At 38.4% G+C, this 18073-nt stretch overlaps 1 protein-coding gene across 2 annotated transcripts in view; it reads left to right on the top strand.

The window, feature by feature from the left end:
• ITGA8 (integrin subunit alpha 8) overlaps positions 1 to 18073 on the top strand; it is a 165215-nt gene that overhangs the window by 91652 nt on the left and 55490 nt on the right. For both annotated transcript variants that reach the window (XM_074324800.1, XM_074324799.1), the window contains 6 exons: positions 3029 to 3084; positions 3513 to 3667; positions 4920 to 5057; positions 5545 to 5612; positions 6972 to 7119; positions 14474 to 14566. In XM_074324800.1, the coding sequence (XP_074180901.1) occupies positions 3029 to 3084; positions 3513 to 3667; positions 4920 to 5057; positions 5545 to 5612; positions 6972 to 7119; positions 14474 to 14566 (658 nt within the window). The remainder of the gene's footprint in view (positions 1 to 3028; positions 3085 to 3512; positions 3668 to 4919; positions 5058 to 5544; positions 5613 to 6971; positions 7120 to 14473; positions 14567 to 18073) is intronic.

Raw genomic sequence — 18073 nt, 5'->3', positions numbered from 1 at the left:
AAGCCTTTGAAGGGGAAGGGTGGGGAATGAGGAGCACCCTGAAGAATTTTTTTGAAAAAATATCCTTTGTGGGGAGCTCCTCATTTTTGGAGGCCTGTCCTCTCCTTAACCAGTTTTGGGAAGTAGCTGGGAACTGCCCCGAGCACTTTTTTAAATGGTTTAAAACCATAAAATATTATAATGAAAACCTGATCTGAGAAAATATGTGAAAGAGCTAGCATCTATCCTTATTCTGGCATGATTGCATGAACTTGAAATGAGCTGTGAGAGTTACTTGGGCATGAGTATTAAAAATTCAGTATTTCCCCAAATAGTCCTATGTTTACATATTCACAGCTGAACGGACTCTAGGCTGAATTCTTTTAAGCATATGTGTGTGTGGCACGCTCTGGTATAGTGATATTGTTTCAAACTAGATCATTTTTTCTAAGGATTTTAGTATTTTTTTTAATTTCAATATTTTAATAGACTATGTGATATATTTGTTTTTATGGAAAGACTTACTTTGTAACAAGAAAATGTTTCTCTTCATGACCCATTTTCTTTGTTGCATTAAATCATATTATTAAGATAAAATGCCATTTATGTTGACAGATGTATAATGTATGTCTTTATTATTTATTTGATTCTATTGCATACATTTTCTGAAAGATGTTTCATTTTCACGTTCAAAAATTTTGAATAGTGGCTCAGAGCTTTAAAAGATGGAAAGTTAACAGCTGGTTCAGTCTAGAATGTGTTTCTCTGATACCATTCTAATTTGTTCTGGAAATTTAGCTCAGTTTTTCCAAAATGATTGAAAGGCATTTGTTGATTTTCTTTTCTGTAATTTTGGTCTGTATTTGATATAACTTGGTATTGTACATCTGAAAACTATTAAGTAAACTCTAACTGGGAAATAGTTCTTCACTTCCATTGATAGGAATTTCTGAGTCTTTCAAACAGCTGTGTAGTTTTATAAAGTATCTGCTACTAGAAGTTCTAAATTAGAAATAAAAACATAAAGCCAGCTCAATAAATCTTAATATAATTGTTATTAACCCATCAGAAAAATAAAAACTACTTAGTAACTATTTCCATTTTATAAATGTAAAACCCCATAACTATCCACTTTTCAAATCTGAAAAACAATTTCAGCTATGCCTAACTTTATGTAAAATCTGATCTTTGCTATCAATGAAATAGGATTGACCCGGTTAGATTGAAAAATGAATTGCTTTCTACTTTTCAATCCTGTTTCGCATTTATCTCATTCTTGCTCACTCATGTATGGATATGAGCACTGATACGTCACAGAATCATTGTTCCAACCTTTATTGATTGGTTTAGGACTCGTGTTAGAGGATTTGTAGTGGATTGTCCTGCCTCTGACACATCACAAGCGCTGCAGACAATGAGTTTCATGTAGAATTTATGTGACGAGGGAGCTGAGTTGATTTAATGGTTGTGTTCTAATCAGTCCTATTCAAACCATAATGCACCACGTTGAATACGACCCTAAATTCTAGCTTGAAATTTTAACTCGATTAATTATTATTAATAACTCACAGCTTTCTCGGACAACCAAGTACTTCCAAAAAAAAAATTGGACACAGAAAAAAATTCCAATTTTGAAAGCCAGACCTGCTAAAAAATTTAAAGATGTGATTACCTATTCATCTTTCTTGAAATACTTTAATGGAAGTAGAAGTGGGCTGGAATTTGTGATTTCTCTGGGGAAGTGGTAAAAACGCTGTAATAGCAGAGACATCTCAGGAAACTTTTGGCTTAATGGCATGTGGCAAATTATTTACCCTGAAGGGAAAGATTGACTGAGGTCACGGTAGATAGATGAATCCCAGATGTGACACATTTTCATTATGTTTGACACAGGAAGCTGACACATAATTAAAGTATGATTGGGGATTATTTACTCCTTTTGGATTCTGTAGAAATATTCTAATCATTCTCTAGTATTTTACTAGTAAAAATGCTAAAACTGTCATTAAGTCATCCTTAGGTACTTCCTTATGTTTTCACTATTTTAGAAATATGAAAAAGCCCCATTTCAAATGCCGGCTGTTAGGACTTGAACATTTTCAGGAGGGAGGCGAGCACATCCAGCCAAGTCAAAGTCAACCGGTCATGTCTTATTCCCTCCACAGTCACAGAACAGGCCCAAGTGTGGGTCATCTGATAAGCCATGGCAGACCTCTCTCTGAATTGAGTGTAGGTCACGTTCAAGGCAAAACTGTAAAGTACCTCTTGTGCACATCGACCCTCTTTTTGTTGTCATACGCCATGTCGCTGTGCCTACCTTGCTTGAGACAGCCACTCAATGCCCCTTATGTTCTTTCTCTCTCCCTTCCCTCTTTCAGTGTTTCTGCCTCAAATTGTACCCCACCCCTAGCATTTCCCACCCAGTTCGCGTCTCCGTCCAAGCAGAGTGGGGCTGTGGGTTAACCACACACCACAGTGGCCCAGGCCTCTGAGGAGTAAACTCAAGTTCTTGAACATGACTTTCAGAGAGAGCTCTGGCTCCTGCTTATCTTCCCCATCTTGTTCTAACTCACCAGCCACAGCGAATTTCTTCAGGTTCCTCAAATGGGGTCATGTTCTTGCTCATCTCCCGGCTCTACCACTAGCTGTTCCCCTGCCTTACTGCCCAGTTCTTCACTTCCTGGTGCGTGGAAGATACTCATTTGTCGAATAAAGACAGCAAGTAATTGATTAATCAAGCCATTAATTAAATCAGCTGACCTCTAGTAATATTTTCAAGTATTACATTCCTATGTAATAACGTCACCTGTCTTAATTGTATTAGTGTTGTGGCCATCTGGTAGATACACACACACACACACACACACACGCCTATATATGTATATATACTGATAAATATATACATATTAATTTTTTTAGTTGTGAGTATATAATAGAGGTATAGAGGAAAATCATGTATTCATTTTATCTGGGGTGAGGTAAAGGAAGAGTTCTACTTCAGATTCAAAACTTTATTAATCAATAAATTGTTGACTATTATTTTCCGTAGCTTTTCCTTAAGAGTATGTGCGTCTGTAACAGGCCAGAGCATTCCAAACACAATAGGTGAGCATGTTTTCTTTGTTATACTCCTATAATATATTAAGAAAAATCAACTGTAAGCATTTCTCTGCACAGACCACATAGAACTTTTAACGAGCTCTTTATTAATACCAAGATTTCTAGTGTGTATATGTGGAAACTTCTACATAAATATTATTTGAATAATTGCTGTTAATATTATCTATAAAAACATAGAATTGGGGGAAATGACGATTTGTATTAAATTATTACACAAGTTTTTTTCTTTTAGTTTGGGGAGTAGTTTATAAAATTTTCCTCAGCTCTTGTATTGTTTTTGATCCCAGCTACGAAAAAAAAAATAGTTTCCTGAGTAAGCAAGTTGAAATAGGAACTCATACCTCTGATAAAGCACCGCATTCACTGCATACTTTTCTTTTCCTGATTATATTTACTTTATTTCTGTCCTTCAGGCCTGACTGCCGAGGTGCAATTAGATTCCTTGAAACAAAAAGGAGCCGTTAAACGCACACTGTTCCTTGAGAACCATCAGTCACAGCTCATCTTCCCTCTCCTGATAAAGCAGCAGAAATCCCACCAATGCCAGGACTTTACGGTTTATCTGCGAGTAAGTGTCCCAGAATCACCTTTCTGGCCTCTCACATTCAAAGGCAAATTCCAACTATTTTTCTCCATTTCAGCATCACACTTGTCCACATCTATTTTCATATTATAGAAGGAAAGTTTATTATAAAGACTCACACTTCCCTTTCCAGTCTCACTTCAGCTCACCCAGTGATGTGTTGCTATTAATTCCCATGGCTTCTTTTTGTTTTGCACACAATCTTGATAATAGCACTAACTCAGGTGGTTTTCATTTCTAACCACCTCCCCTGCAAAAAAGCATAAACGTTAAACACAATTTATTTGAATTTTTCTCCTATGTGAGTATGGTTGGCCAGATTTTATCAATGTGCATTTCAGAGCCAACTCAGGAAACTGTGTAGGCATTCAAAGCCTTTATTAAAAGTCATTTATAATTATATTTTTAAAGGAATGGATTTTTACAATGACTCCAAAACCTACTGTGAAATTTAAAAAGCTAAAATATTTATGATACAATTATTCCATCTTCTTAGCAGTTGTGAGGCTGTTCTCACTTGCATTCTGTCTCCTCCTCTCACAGACTTAGTGAGGGGAACTCTGGTGAAGGCAAGGTTTACAAACACGCTCTAGAATGAAAAGCTGGGCTCCTGAGCTTTGAGTCCCCTTCCTACGGTGACTGGCCCACAGCTGAAGGGTGGCATGTCACCACAGGGTGCAGGGTGTTGTTTCCTCTGTGCTCAGGGCTTGCTACTGGTGCCACTCACTCACCTCACAGGAGTTGTGTTCCTTTTCCTGAGGGAACTCCAAATACGCTGAAGGTATTTTGAAGTTCATGCCAATGGAGGGCTTGAAGACATGGTAAGAGAGAAAGAGAATCAAGATATTTTCTTCCTCTGAGTCCAAGAGGACTCATACATTCTGCCCACTTCATGCAAATAAAAATCCCAATTCATGAAACCTCCAATGACGTGTATTGCCTGTATAAGTGTGATTTTTTTCCTTTGCAATTGGACCCATCAGGGTGAGTTTCGAAAATCGGGAGAACCTAAAGGTTACCGTTAGCAGCATATATTTCAGTGAAGCCACAGCTCTAAGTGATTCATCTCTGAACATATATTCATTAAGCTGGCTACGGCCACTGTGTGCTTAAGCCTGCTGTGGTGATAATTACTTCATCATTCACTTTCATTGACCAAAGTCAAATGCCTTTCCCAGGCTAACATCTTGCAGCTATTTCACAGAGCCATTCTCCAGTTGGTGATTATTTTCCCTAGGATGAAACAGAATTTCGAGATAAATTGTCTCCAATCAACATTAGTTTGAATTATAGTTTGGATGAATCCACCTTTAAGGAAGGCCTGGAAGTGAAACCAATATTGAACCACTACAGAGAGCATGTTGTTACTGAACAGGTAGGTCCCTGACGCTCTATGATGGTGTATTATTCTCTGTCAGGCCTTGCTCCTGTGACCTTAAGACGGAATCCAGTCCCTTTTGTTTTCGTTCCGGTGCACAAACATGTAACAGTTGGAAGATTTTCCTAACATGTTTCCTGAAACACTGCATCATTGTGTTTTCGGAAGCCCTTCCCTTGGTGCCACCAAGATTCAATTTGTTCAAAAAGCAGCTGTCATGGAAGCAATATGGCCTGTAATCCTCAAAACATTGCCAGAGTAGCATTCCTTATAGACATTTCGGGATGAATTGGAATTGGACTATTATGAAAACTAGCCTATATCAGGAGGCCCCTACCTCACATAGGGTTTCTAGCTGGGTAGAATTATGCCTGGTGAAATAAAAGCTTGGGTTTAATTTGTGGAATCGTTCATTATTTTCAAGAAAAAAGGATGTGATTCAGGGTTTCCAAGATTATTCCTGATGTATGTTTGCACAACACAGGCTCATATCCTGGTGGACTGTGGAGAAGACAATATGTGCATTCCAGACTTGAAGCTGTCAGCTAGACCGTAAGTTTAAATAAATAAACTTGTACATTTTATCTAATAGAATACAGGTGTTTACTTAAAGGTCCTCTGGAGAAAGTATACACTTCCAACTACTACCAAAAAACAGTGTGCTGCATGAAATTCTTGAGCTTGGCTACACTCTGAGTGAGCCTGTGGTTTGGGTCAGTTCTTTGTCATTGGTGTCAAGTGACACACCCTAAGGTTTCGCCTGGGCTGTTTCATCTTTCAGCAGAAGTGAAAAGAAAAATGTTTTTGTTCAAAGTCAACTCATCTATGGGGTGGTTCAGGTTGTATTTACTTGTCTCAGTTCTGTGGGCAAAGGACTCAGACAGGCTGGTCCTATCAACACCTTTGCCGAACTGGTTTTGGAAGTAACCCATGACTCAAAGGCATCCTTAAAATTGTCAAAACAAAATCAACTTTAATTTGCTGGGGAAAAAATGTCCTGGCGCTCTATGGAGTAAAGCAGAGCTGTCACAGAATCAAAGGGTTTCCCAGTTGCCTGTAATGGAAAGTCACCAGTCCAGCACTGTTCATTGCATTGCGTTGTGTTATGGAAAGAAATGGGACTAAGATGTAAGACATCCTAAGGTGGAAAAAGCAGATTCATGCTTCTTCACCCCCACCCCTCCTGGACCTGTCTCTCTGCCAGCGTTTGAAATCTGCTTGCTACTCTCTCCAGGAGACTTTCTCCAAATTTTGCAATTAACCCAGCGTCCAAAGCAATAGTTTTGATTAAGGGTCAAAAGTGAACAGGCATTTCCAAATGTTGGTTCAATTTGAAGTTTGGAGTGAATTAAATTGCCTCAAAATACCCCAGTCAGCTATCTGCGGCCTCCTTTTCTCTGCCTCTTTCGTCCCCTCTGTTCACTTTGCAGTACACACCTGCCCTCTGAGTGTCTAACCCGTCTCTCTCCCTTTTTTTCTCACTGTACATCTTCTTCCTGTTGGATGTTTCCGAGGGTACACTGGAGCTGCCTCATTCTGGCATGTGAGCCAGTTGTTCAATTTTCTAGAATTTGTGCTGGCAGGTTGTTAAGTATGTCAGCAACTTGAAATTGACCACAGTGGAAGAGGTCACTAGAATCGACAAATGCTACAAATCAGTACTTTTTTTTTTTCTTTTTAAGAACTGGTTTCTAAACATTTACCATCACCGGATGTTTTCCTGCCCTTGCCATCCAGACATGGTTCTCTTAATTCTTCTCACCACCCCTTCATGACAATCCACCTTCTTTTTGTCCCAGTCTTACATTTCCACATCTCCCTTCTTTTCCTCTCAGATAAATCCTTAAGAAAAATATCCAGGAATCCAGAGAAGTATAGGATCTAATGATTGCTTTTAAACTGCATTTCTAGAGATAAGCATCAGGTCATCATTGGGGATGAAAATCACCTTATGCTCATAATCAGTGCACGAAACGAAGGAGAAGGAGCCTATGAAGCAGAACTCTTGGTGACAATACCGGAGGAGGCAGACTATGTCGGGATTGAACGCAGCAGCAAGGTAATGCCTGCAGATCATTTGAAGTAGTAAAGAACTAAGTATGTTTTTGAAGTCAGATCAACGTTAGGTAGAGCCATCTTAGCTGTGAGTTCCTTCCTAAATAAAAGAGACCAAAATGGCACCTTACACTGTGAATCACGAGCCGGGAAGGGGGATGGTCGGAAGCAGTATTATTCTCTTTCTTGGCCATAATGCAAAGATAAATCGGCCAAAGCGTGAATGCTGAAGCAAGGAAGAGGATACAACTGGCTGCAAGCAGCAGCTTACCCATTGCTGGATTTATCAGCTAAATTCCTAAGCCAGCTCCCACCCACCCTCGCGGGCTGTTTTCAGGTCTTTGTCTTGAGTTCCTTTAAGTTTCAGTCAGGTCCCAGGAGGTCTGGTTCTCATTACTGCTTATGGAGGGAGGTCCAACCAATCCCAGCTGAGCACTGATAACAGCCTGGACAGGCACTGGCAATGCCACACATTCCGTTTTCTTTCTTCTCGGTCTACCTTTTCGGGACTGGGACCAACATAAGCCAGGTCACCGTCATTTGCCAGTCCTGCAATGCCACTACTTATTAGACAGACACCAATGTTCTCTATCGCCTTTCCTTCCTTATCAGAACATGAATCTTCCCACTCAGAGTATTCTCAGGGTCTGCTGTATTTATAATCGGTGGATCTAAAAAACCGTTACAAACACATTGTATTAGGTTAGTGCAAAAGTAATTGCAGTTTTTGCAATTATTTTTAACCTTTTAAACTGCAGTTACTTTTGCACCAGCCTAATAGGATAATGGAGAAAGTCCCTTGTTTTCAGAAACCTGCGGACTCACAATTAAGGGCAGAGACCAAGTTTAACATGCTTTCATAAGCATCACCACACTTCACAAAGAGGTAGGCACAATGGGTGCTTCTTCATGACTTACTGATGGATTTGTTCATTTAATTACAATTTATTAAATGTCTTCTAGTTTCCAAATGCTGCATGTTCTGAAGAGTTCTAACATTCTAATGATTAAATAATTTAACGAAAAATTAATTCTTCTAAAGAGATGTTAACAACTTGTTGTGATATTGGTATTTTACAGGCATTTAAAAACATCAAGAATATATAATTCTCTATTAACGCCTCTAGTTTCATGGCTTATGTTTTTTTTTTAAATTATCTTCTTATTAAAAAAAATAAATCCAGGTGAGTAACAATCATGTATCTTTGACAGTCATAAAATCATTACGAGTTTCTCTTGAAGACATTTATAGAAAAATATCACCTCTAAATACTTCCATGTAGGTAATATATAAGCACACCAAAGAAATGAACTTAAGTATGTTAGTTTTTTAAATGTTCCAGGGCTCTACTCACTCATATTTTTATTTCAGTTCCCTTCATGCCACTCGGACTTTGTTAAACAAAGCATCTATTCTACAATGGTCTTCTTTTAGCAAAACATCCAGTTTACTGTTCACTTTGTTGCTGCGTGGAAAACATGGGAGAGTATTTATCGTTTCTATCTTTGGCTGGAAACGTTAGGCAGACATTATCCACAATCTTAAATGAGTCCTTAACTACCCTTCCTATCAGTTTCCCTGGGGCAGAGACTTAGCTGGTCTTTGAATTTGACATGACTAAGCCACATTCTGACTTCTTTGTTTTCAAGCAGTTTGAGGTTTCTGTATCTTCTTATTTAAACTCAGTTCAAGTTTAAAAAAAAAAAAAAAAAAGAAAACAATTTTTTCTCGAGGGGAAACATGTTAGGATTATCTGATCGTAAGTGTTGTTATTCTTTTGTTGAAAACATTCATCTTTTCAAAAATGTAAATGCTGGTCATCTGTCTCTCTGGAAACCCTAACTGAGCCAGCTTTTATACTTCACTTCTGTGACCTTTCTTCTACATTTTTCTAGGAATAAAGGCCTATATGCTTTTTATTATTATTATTATCATCATCATCATCATCATAGTAAAATATATGTAACATGAAATTTACCAATTTTAAGTGTACAGTTCAGTGGCATTAAAATTATTCACCTTGCTGTGTGTATCCATCACCACCATCCATCCACAGAATTCTTTTCATCTTGCAAAACTGAAACTCTGTACCCATCAAATACTAATCCCCTACTTCCCCTTTCCTCAGACCCTGGTAACCACCATTCAACTTTCTATGTCTATGAATTGGTGGCATGCATGGCGGCCTGCGGGGTCTCAGCTCCCACTCCCCACATAAGAACGCAGGATGTGGTGAGGCCAAAAAGGAACACCACGGAGCCATAGATGGGGGAGTCATACCACTATATTCTCTCTGGCAGCCGGGTGAGACACACGCAGTAGTAGCCACACCATCCGCAGTCCGCCATTCACTTCTCTGCCTGCCAACCAACCAACCAATCAACGCAGCCCCGCAGTTACATCAGCAGCCAATTGGCTAACCAGTTACAGCCAATGGCCAACCAATCACAGTTGATGGTCATTCACTACCTGAGCCAGCATCTCCCCACGCAAGGCCCAGAGCCTGGAAGCTGCTCTCTGGGACTCTATCCCCACAATCGGCTATTCTAAGGACCTTGTATACTCCACTCCATTCCTGTGTCTCACACCCTCCTCACATTCCATGTGTCCAGAACTATACTTTTCATCTTCTCACACTCACGTTCTGCCTCATCCTCTACATATCCTGTCTTAGAGAATGGCCCCAGCATCCACATAGCTTCTGAAGCCTGAGTTAGTCCTAAGTCTCTCCAGTCCGTAGCCTCTTTCCATCTCACTGCCACCGTCACTGCCTTCATCCAAGTTGGCAGTGACACTTTTTCTGAGATTACCTCGACAGTCTCCTAATTCACCTCCCTGTCTCCCTGCCTCCAATCCCTTTCCTGGAGGGGAAGTTGTCTTTCTAAAATGCACATCTGACCACGTCACTCTCCTGCTTAAAACCCTCACTAGCTCCCCATTGCTTTTAGGATAAAGTCCAAATCCCTGAGATGACTAACAAAGCCCTAAATTATGAGGTGTGATAAAAAACTACAGTGAATATTTAAATTTTAAAAAAATGTATTACAGCAAGACACATTGCCATTAACCCCCCTGAAAATACTCCCCTTCACTTCGAACACACTTATCCCATCATTTTTACCATTTTCTGAAGCAGTTCTGGACATCCTCTTTTGTGAGCATCTTCTTTAATGATGCTGTCTTGGCTGCTTTGATGTCCTGAATCATTTTTACTTTGGGGAAGAGCCAGAAGATGCACGGTGCAAGATCTGGTGAATAAGGTGAATGAGGACACACCATAATGTTTTTATTTGACAGAAATTGCTGTACCAGAGGCAATGTGTGACACGGAGCCTTTCCATTGTGATCACAAAATACCGTGAATGCTGCTGCCGAGTGCCATCCAATGGAAAGACAAGGATCTTTAACACAGGAAGCAGTGCATCGAACCTTAGTAACAGTGTGTGACAAGTTTCAACTTGTTCAGTGCAGTCAGGTGTGAGCTATGGTTGCGAGAAGATGTGTTTTAAAGTTTTGAAGTGTGCCGTAAATCATCCTCCATCATGACAATGCTCCGTGTCACACATCACTCCTGGTATATGGCAATTTCTGTCAAATAAAAACATTATGGTGTGTACTCATCCACTTTATTCACTGGATCTGGCACCGTGCAACTTCTGGCTCTTCCCCAAAGTCAAAACGATTCAGGACATCAAGGCAGCCATGATAGCGCAACTAAAGACACTCACAAAAGAGGACTTCCAGAACTGCTTCAGAAAGTGGCAAGAACGATGGGATAAGTGTGTCTGAAGCAACAGGGAGTATTTTGAGGGGGATTAATGGCAGTGAGTCTTTTACTGTAACAGTTTTTTATTTATTTATACGTTCACCATATTGTTTGATCACACCTCATATATCTCCCCTGCTTACCTCTTCAGACTCATCACCATCATTGACTCGTACCTGTACCCCACACCCTAAATTTGAACAGGGCGGAAATTCTTTTCAGTTTCTGCAAATAGCCATGTACGCTCTCACCACAGAGAGACTGTACCTGCAGTTCCTTCTCACTGACACACTAACTCTACTCCCTCATCTCCTTTATCCAGTTTATTTCTTTCCACTCATTCATTAGGCCTCAATTTAATAATGACTGAGACTGCTAACATTGATTTTGCAATTGCTATGGGCTGGCACTGCTCTGAGCTCTTGCATATATTTAATTTACTTAATCCTCATAGCAGCCATATAGAGAAAAGACAAGGCTATCATTATCTCCATATTTTAGATAAGGAGACATTTAATAACGTGCCCAAAGTTACATACCGTGTTTCCCCGAAAATAAGACCTAGCCGGACCATCAGCTCTAATGCGTCTTTTAGAGCAAAAATTGATATAGTACCCGGTATTATATTATATTATATTATATTATATTATATTATAGACCCGGTCTTATAGTAAAATAAGACTGGGTCTTATATTAATTTTTGCTCCAAAAAATGCATTAGAGCTGATGGTCCAGCTAGGTTTTATTTTCGGGGAAACACGGTAGTTATTAGGTAGCAGAACCGAGATGGAAACCTCAGCTATTAGGTGCAGGCCCCTATTCTTAGCCACTGCTCTGCACTGCCCCCCATCAGCTTATGTGTCACTTCCTTTAGGATGCCTTCTCTGATTGCTTAAATCTCCGTGCATGCCCTCCTCTCTCACTATGAATCCCTCCTACCATAAAACTTAACAAAATGTACTAACTGTGTGTTTCCACCGCATGTTAACAGTTGCTTGTGATCACTTATTACAACTGTTATAATAATTGGAAATTCAATGAGAACAAGGTGTCTTTTTTATCAGTGCTAGGTAAATAGCAAGAACATAGTAGATATTTTCAGTGAATGAATAAATGAATGAATGATACTCCACGAGCTATAAATGGATTAGAACCAGAGTGTTCCTGGAACAGCTGAGGAAAATAACCTAGAAATACCTAGAAAAACAATTATTGTTTTTCTCACTCAGAGAGGAAATAAAGGTTAAAAAAAGAAAAAGGGTGGGGGATCTGGGTAGAGAAAAGCTCTTTGATTGATGTGGAAAAGCTATTTCTAGAAAGCTGAAAAAATGTATATATAACTTTTAACCTTTAGATAAGATAAAAATATTTACTATAGAAGCCAAATCCTTGAATTATATTCAGAGGACACATGGGCATTTTTTAAAAGGTTTTGCTGGGCTTTTTTTTTTTTCTTCCTGTTTTCAGGATTGAGTTAATAATCTCAACAAAAAACATTTCTGTATGATTAGAGTTAGTTATGAATCTTTAAGAACCTGAATACATGTGTAAGCTATTTTTGAGAAGAGAGAATATTACCAGGCTTAAAAAAAAATTTGAGGTCTGACAATTAAGTTCGCAAACTTGTCCTAGAAAAAGTTCTACAAACCTCATTGCTGGATATCACTACAATTACCTTTGAAGTACTCCTCTTGGGAAGCTGTGCACCGACACCAGTGCCTAGTCCACCCTTCAAAGAAATTTCGGAACTCTTTATCTGGAATGGCCATCAGAGCTGTCATCGTATTATTCTCGATTTCCTGAATGTCATCAAAATATCTTCCTTTAAGTATTTCCTTTATCTTCAGGTAAAGAAAGAAGTCACTGGGGGCCAGATCAGGTGAGTAGGGAGGGTGTTCCAATACAATTATTTGTTTACTGGCTCAAAGCTCCCTCACAGACAGTGCCGTGTGAGCTGGTGCATTGTCGTGATGCAAGAGCCATGAATTGTTGACGAAAAGCTCAGATTGTCTAACTTTTTCACGCAGCCTTTTCAGCACTTCCAAATAGTAAACTTGGTTAACTGGTTGTCCAGTTGGTACAAATTCATAATGAATAGTCCCTCTGATATCAAAAAAAGGTTAGCAACATCAGTGCAACAAGTTCGTGAACTTAATTGTCAGACCTCATATTTCATTGTAAGCTCTTCTTTAGGAAAGAGTGTGAACTACACCTGCTCTATGGCTCCCAACACCACCTACGCCTCTGTGCCAAACACTGTTCTACGCATTGGAAATAGAACAAAACCCCTGCCCTCTAAAGTTTATTTTATTGGAGCATATGATCTACCTACAGAATTCTTTACCTAGATACCTGGGTTTGTTTTGCTTTTCTTTGTTTCAGGGTTGAATCTGGGTTTTTCTCAATAAAGTGGAAAGAATGGAATAGAGGGTGGTTTCTGAAACTTTTACTGGGAAATTCACATGACTTCCTTAAATGACATTTTAATAAAGCTGACAGATAGATAAAAGGTCCTCATGTTCTGAACCCTCTTCCGTGGACCTCTCACGGGGCAGAAGTTCCCAAGAGGCTGCTCCTCTGTGGAAGTCCTCATACTCCAAACTTCTCTTTGGGAATGAGGGTGACAGGGGATGTGTTAGTAGCACTTAACAGGTTTGAGTGGAATAATGGGTGAACTAAGTAGCTATCACCAAAGGCAGAGTGGGGCCCTGGGGACATTAGGCTTTGAAATAGGGAAGGGGCTCCGAGTAGAGAACAAGGTGTAGATTTCTAGGTACCTGGGAGTAATGTGAGGACATTAGGTGGAGCTGTGAGCAGAGGGCAGGAGTTCAAAGATAAACCTCTTTCTCTTCTCCCCTCGTCTAGTATAACCTTGAGGCCTTCCTACTCCAACACATAGTTCTAAGCACCTCTTCAAACTTGAGTTTTTGTACATTCTAATCAGACTAGGACAGAGGGGGAAGAAGGAAACAGGAAGCACTGGGTAGACATAAAACTGTTCTCTTTCTGCCTTCAGGATTTAGAGGATTGAACTAAGATTGATTGTATCATCTCTAAATGGGACCGTGATGTGTAGAAATGTGTGTTCAAAGCAATTCTGCAAAAGGTCATTGAGTCGTATGATAATCCATAGATGCTACTGTCATTCCACTTTTTGCAAGAATAAATTTGTTTAGTCATGTTGAATATCTTCATGGCTCAAATTTAACACTAACAATAGTGAAAATAATTTCTAAAATGTTCATATATATATGTTCTTATATATATACATATTCATATATATACACACATATATATGAATACACACACACACACACACACACACATATATATGGTATCTTAAGCATTTTCTTCTTGAAGGAAATACAATAAATGTGTTACCAATCTAAGACGTTTCTTTCTAAAATTAAACTTCAATCTTTTCTCTCAAGTTTCTTTTCTGAGCTGATGGTCACAATTAGTTCTTGGGCACAGTTGCCCACACAGGTGTTTGAAATCAAGAGGAGCTTCCCGCCCACAGCATTGCTTTCCTGACAGGATGTGATTTATTCTGCCCCCTGAACTTCACGCTGGTGTTCTTTCCTGTTGTAGGGATTCCGACCACTGAGCTGTGAGTACAAGATGGAAAATGTCACCAGAATGGTAGTGTGTGACCTTGGGAACCCTATGGTGGCTGGAACAAATGTAAGAGAAAACCAGAAGCACTTTCTGATTTCTGTCTCATTGAATTATAAAGAGAACTAATGGAAAACTCCCCAATTAGCACTCAGCAATTTAGCACATAGCCATTAAAACAAATTAGGCAGGAAATTACCAGGGTAGGGGGATTTAGCATTATAACCAACACAGAGTAGATAATCTAAGGTTAAAAACACAAAGAGACAAATAATTTTAAATGCTTTCTCTTTGGATGTTACTCTTACATGTCTTTTAGTCACGACAAATCTATGAAGACTATTTTTTTTTTACTACAAATTTCTTTCTTTGAATATTTTTTCTTTGAATTCCACTACAACTTGTTTCTTAGAATTCAAAGCAATGTAAGTAAAGGATTTAAGAAATAACCTAATTAAAAATTTTAGGAAAGACGATTAAATTTTTATTTCCAGTATACCTCGCATATGAATATCATTCACAGTATTTTTCCATATAACAATATTTCCATAATTCAGCTTTTGAATCCGTTTTCCCAGGTCTTACTTGAAAACCTGGTGTCTTACTTGAAGAATTACACATCTTACTTGAAGTATAGCAAGAAAAAGAAAGGGTTAATACTGATCTGTAACATGCTTATGAAAGAATAAGGACTTGGGTTTTTTCCTCTCCTCCCTCCACCATCTCCTCCTCCTCTTCTTTTATTTTCTTTGTTTCCACATTTAGGAACTTCCCATCAGGATTACATAGACAATAAATTTATTTTATGCAATTGCAGTTTAAGTATTCACCTAGGAACTTCTTGTAATACATATCACAGCAGAAATAGTTACTTTATAAGTCATAAATCAGGGGGAAAAGAAACCCCTGAAATCTGCAAATATTACATAATTAAAAGTTATATAAACTGAACATACATATTCCTCTAGTTTAAATTAGATGTTTATGTATCAATGAAATGGACTGTTTGAAAAAAAAATTCCTGAAAACTTAAAATTGCATTGATTTGTATCAGAACTTCCCAAATTATATCCCTAAAACTGCTAATCCCTTGAGATAAGCCTTTATTTAAAGGGGAATTCTGTGGTCACTGCTGATTATATCCTCTGGACACTATAAAATTTTTAAAGGCTCTGAGAAGTCCTGCAGTAAATAAACCTGGTAGCCCAGTGTTTCACACATTCATTTGAGCATTTGAAACTTTCCATCTAGAAATACCTATTCCCAGTTTATACTTCAGGATACTGTGCTAGAATAATGTTTTTGCTTTTTTACACTAAAATAAACTCTATTCCATTGACCCTGGATGGATTAAAAATGTGCCAAGCTGTAGTCTAGTGAACTCACTTCTTGGTTCAAAAAAAGTAAATATTTAAATGAAAGATAAACTTTTATGACAGATTTTTATTAGCTAACATGTATTGATGACCTTCTGTGTTATCAACCCATCACTGGGTGCTTTTTTAATGTTATTTCATTTCCACAACCACCAACCCTATGAGTCAGGTATTTCTTCTATGTTATGGGTGAGAAAAATGAGACTAAGAGAAGTCAAATGAATGGCCCAAGGTCACCCAGGTAATGAAGGACAGACCCAAGATACGAACCAGGCCTGAACACAAAGCCTGTGTCCTATCCTATCTGCAAAACTGTGGTAAGTCCTTGGATGAAAACTAATGGATAACAGATGAGATATTTAAATGAGGCAATGAAAGATCGAATGGAATGTCTAAGCTGAGGTATTAGAACATTTTCCGTTATAATCCTTTTATCTAGAAGCTGATAAATCCTTTTGCTAATTTTCATCAAAAATCCAACCACCTAATTTGATATGAAGAGGTCTCCCTAAGGCCACAGAGACATGAGATGACATGGTAGCAGCAGTGTTAGCATCTATTGATGGCCAGGCACTTATTCTTTTTTCAATATCAAAAGTGTGAAATCTAGACCAGAGATCATCTAAGATCGTCAATAACTAAGAATAATCTTGGAACAAAAACTGCGCACCAGTGTCATTCAAAGTGGAGGATAAAAATGGCAGTGTGGTCTTAACCACAAATGTGTTTATGTGAGGCGATGTCAATCCGTTTTACCAGCAAATAATCTTTAGAAGTCAAGGAAGTAAATTGTTTGTATTCGTTTATCTCTGAGGTCTACAGTGGAAGAAACCTAATAGCTTTCTTATCTCACTCTTTAAAGCCCTTAAACACATCAAATTTTATTGCATTCTGTTGTGTTCTAAAACACTTTGATTTATTTACTTCTGCATTTTGTATTTTAAAAAGAACACTCAGTGGATTACAGTAAAATTCCAAATGTAAAACTAGTCCTGAGTATTAAAAAGCATCATAAATTGCCAGGAATATTTATTCTAGTCTCAATATTTAAAAAAATAGCCTTCAAGTGACTTTATGTTTTAATTTAACAAAACATTTACAGCAGTATTCAGAAGTGTTACACATGATTTGTAAGTAGTAATGTCATTTTCATACAATAGCTATAGCAATATAAAATATTTAGCTGCCATAAAGATTCATAACAACTTGCAAAATCTCCCAAGCAGGAAAACAAGAAAATAGTCGTTCAACAAAGGCTCTTTAGAATCAATGCCCAGAGATCTGGTGTATGATTCTAGTTAAGAACACATGCATCTCTCTCACTTGTATGAAGTTGTCACACCTTCTGTGTATCTTCCCCCCATGCTGAATTGTTTTATATTGAAGACCAACAATGTGTTGCAGACAGGTTTCATCACAATATAGTACAATCCCCATCACTGGAAGTATACAAACCATGGCACGCTCTTTCTCCTCATTGTTTTTTAATGAGAAATAACCATTTTTATTGCCACCCCTTCTCTGTGCCTGGTGCAAAACTAGAGTCTGACAATATCAAGATGAAAATATACGATCTCCATTCCATAAGAAACTCAAAATTAGTACTATCATAGGTTGAGTGATAAGAGAGTAGCAAAGAAGGAGAGAGAATAAAGAGAAAATGTCTGCCTGACCTGGCCTGGGATCAGAGAATGTGTTGCAGGAAGTATTTCTTGTCCTGAACTTGGAAGCATGAGCAGGAGTTCTCCACACAGAAAAAGCAGGGAAAGGCTTATGAGGTTTCCGAAGAAGAAAGAAGAGCATGTGCAAAGGCCCAGAGTTCTGGGGGAAACTTGCACATTTGGAATCATGAAAGTATTCATCATGACTGGGGCAGAAGGATGCATAGGCTTAATAATTAGGCATACCTGGGTTTAAATCCCAGCCTTGCCGTTTATCAACTGTGATGCTTTGGGCAAGTCAGACTGAAATGGGAGAATTCCTATTTGCAGGAATATTTGGGGCTATGCAATGATGTGCTATAAAGCACTAGTGGCTTTATATATACTAGGGCAGTACCTGGCTTGTAGCACATTCAGTAGTGAAATGATGAAGATTTATGATTAATTAAATTTAAAATGATAATTCATTATGAATTCAGATGATTACTCATTCATATTAACATGAGTTTTTAATCACCGGTTTGTCTCATAGTCTAGTG

This window comes from Rhinolophus sinicus, linkage group LG02, assembly GCF_036562045.2.
Source record: "Rhinolophus sinicus isolate RSC01 linkage group LG02, ASM3656204v1, whole genome shotgun sequence".
Classification (NCBI taxonomy): Eukaryota; Metazoa; Chordata; class Mammalia; order Chiroptera; family Rhinolophidae; genus Rhinolophus; species Rhinolophus sinicus.
This window is presented reverse-complemented; position numbering and strand designations above follow the sequence as displayed.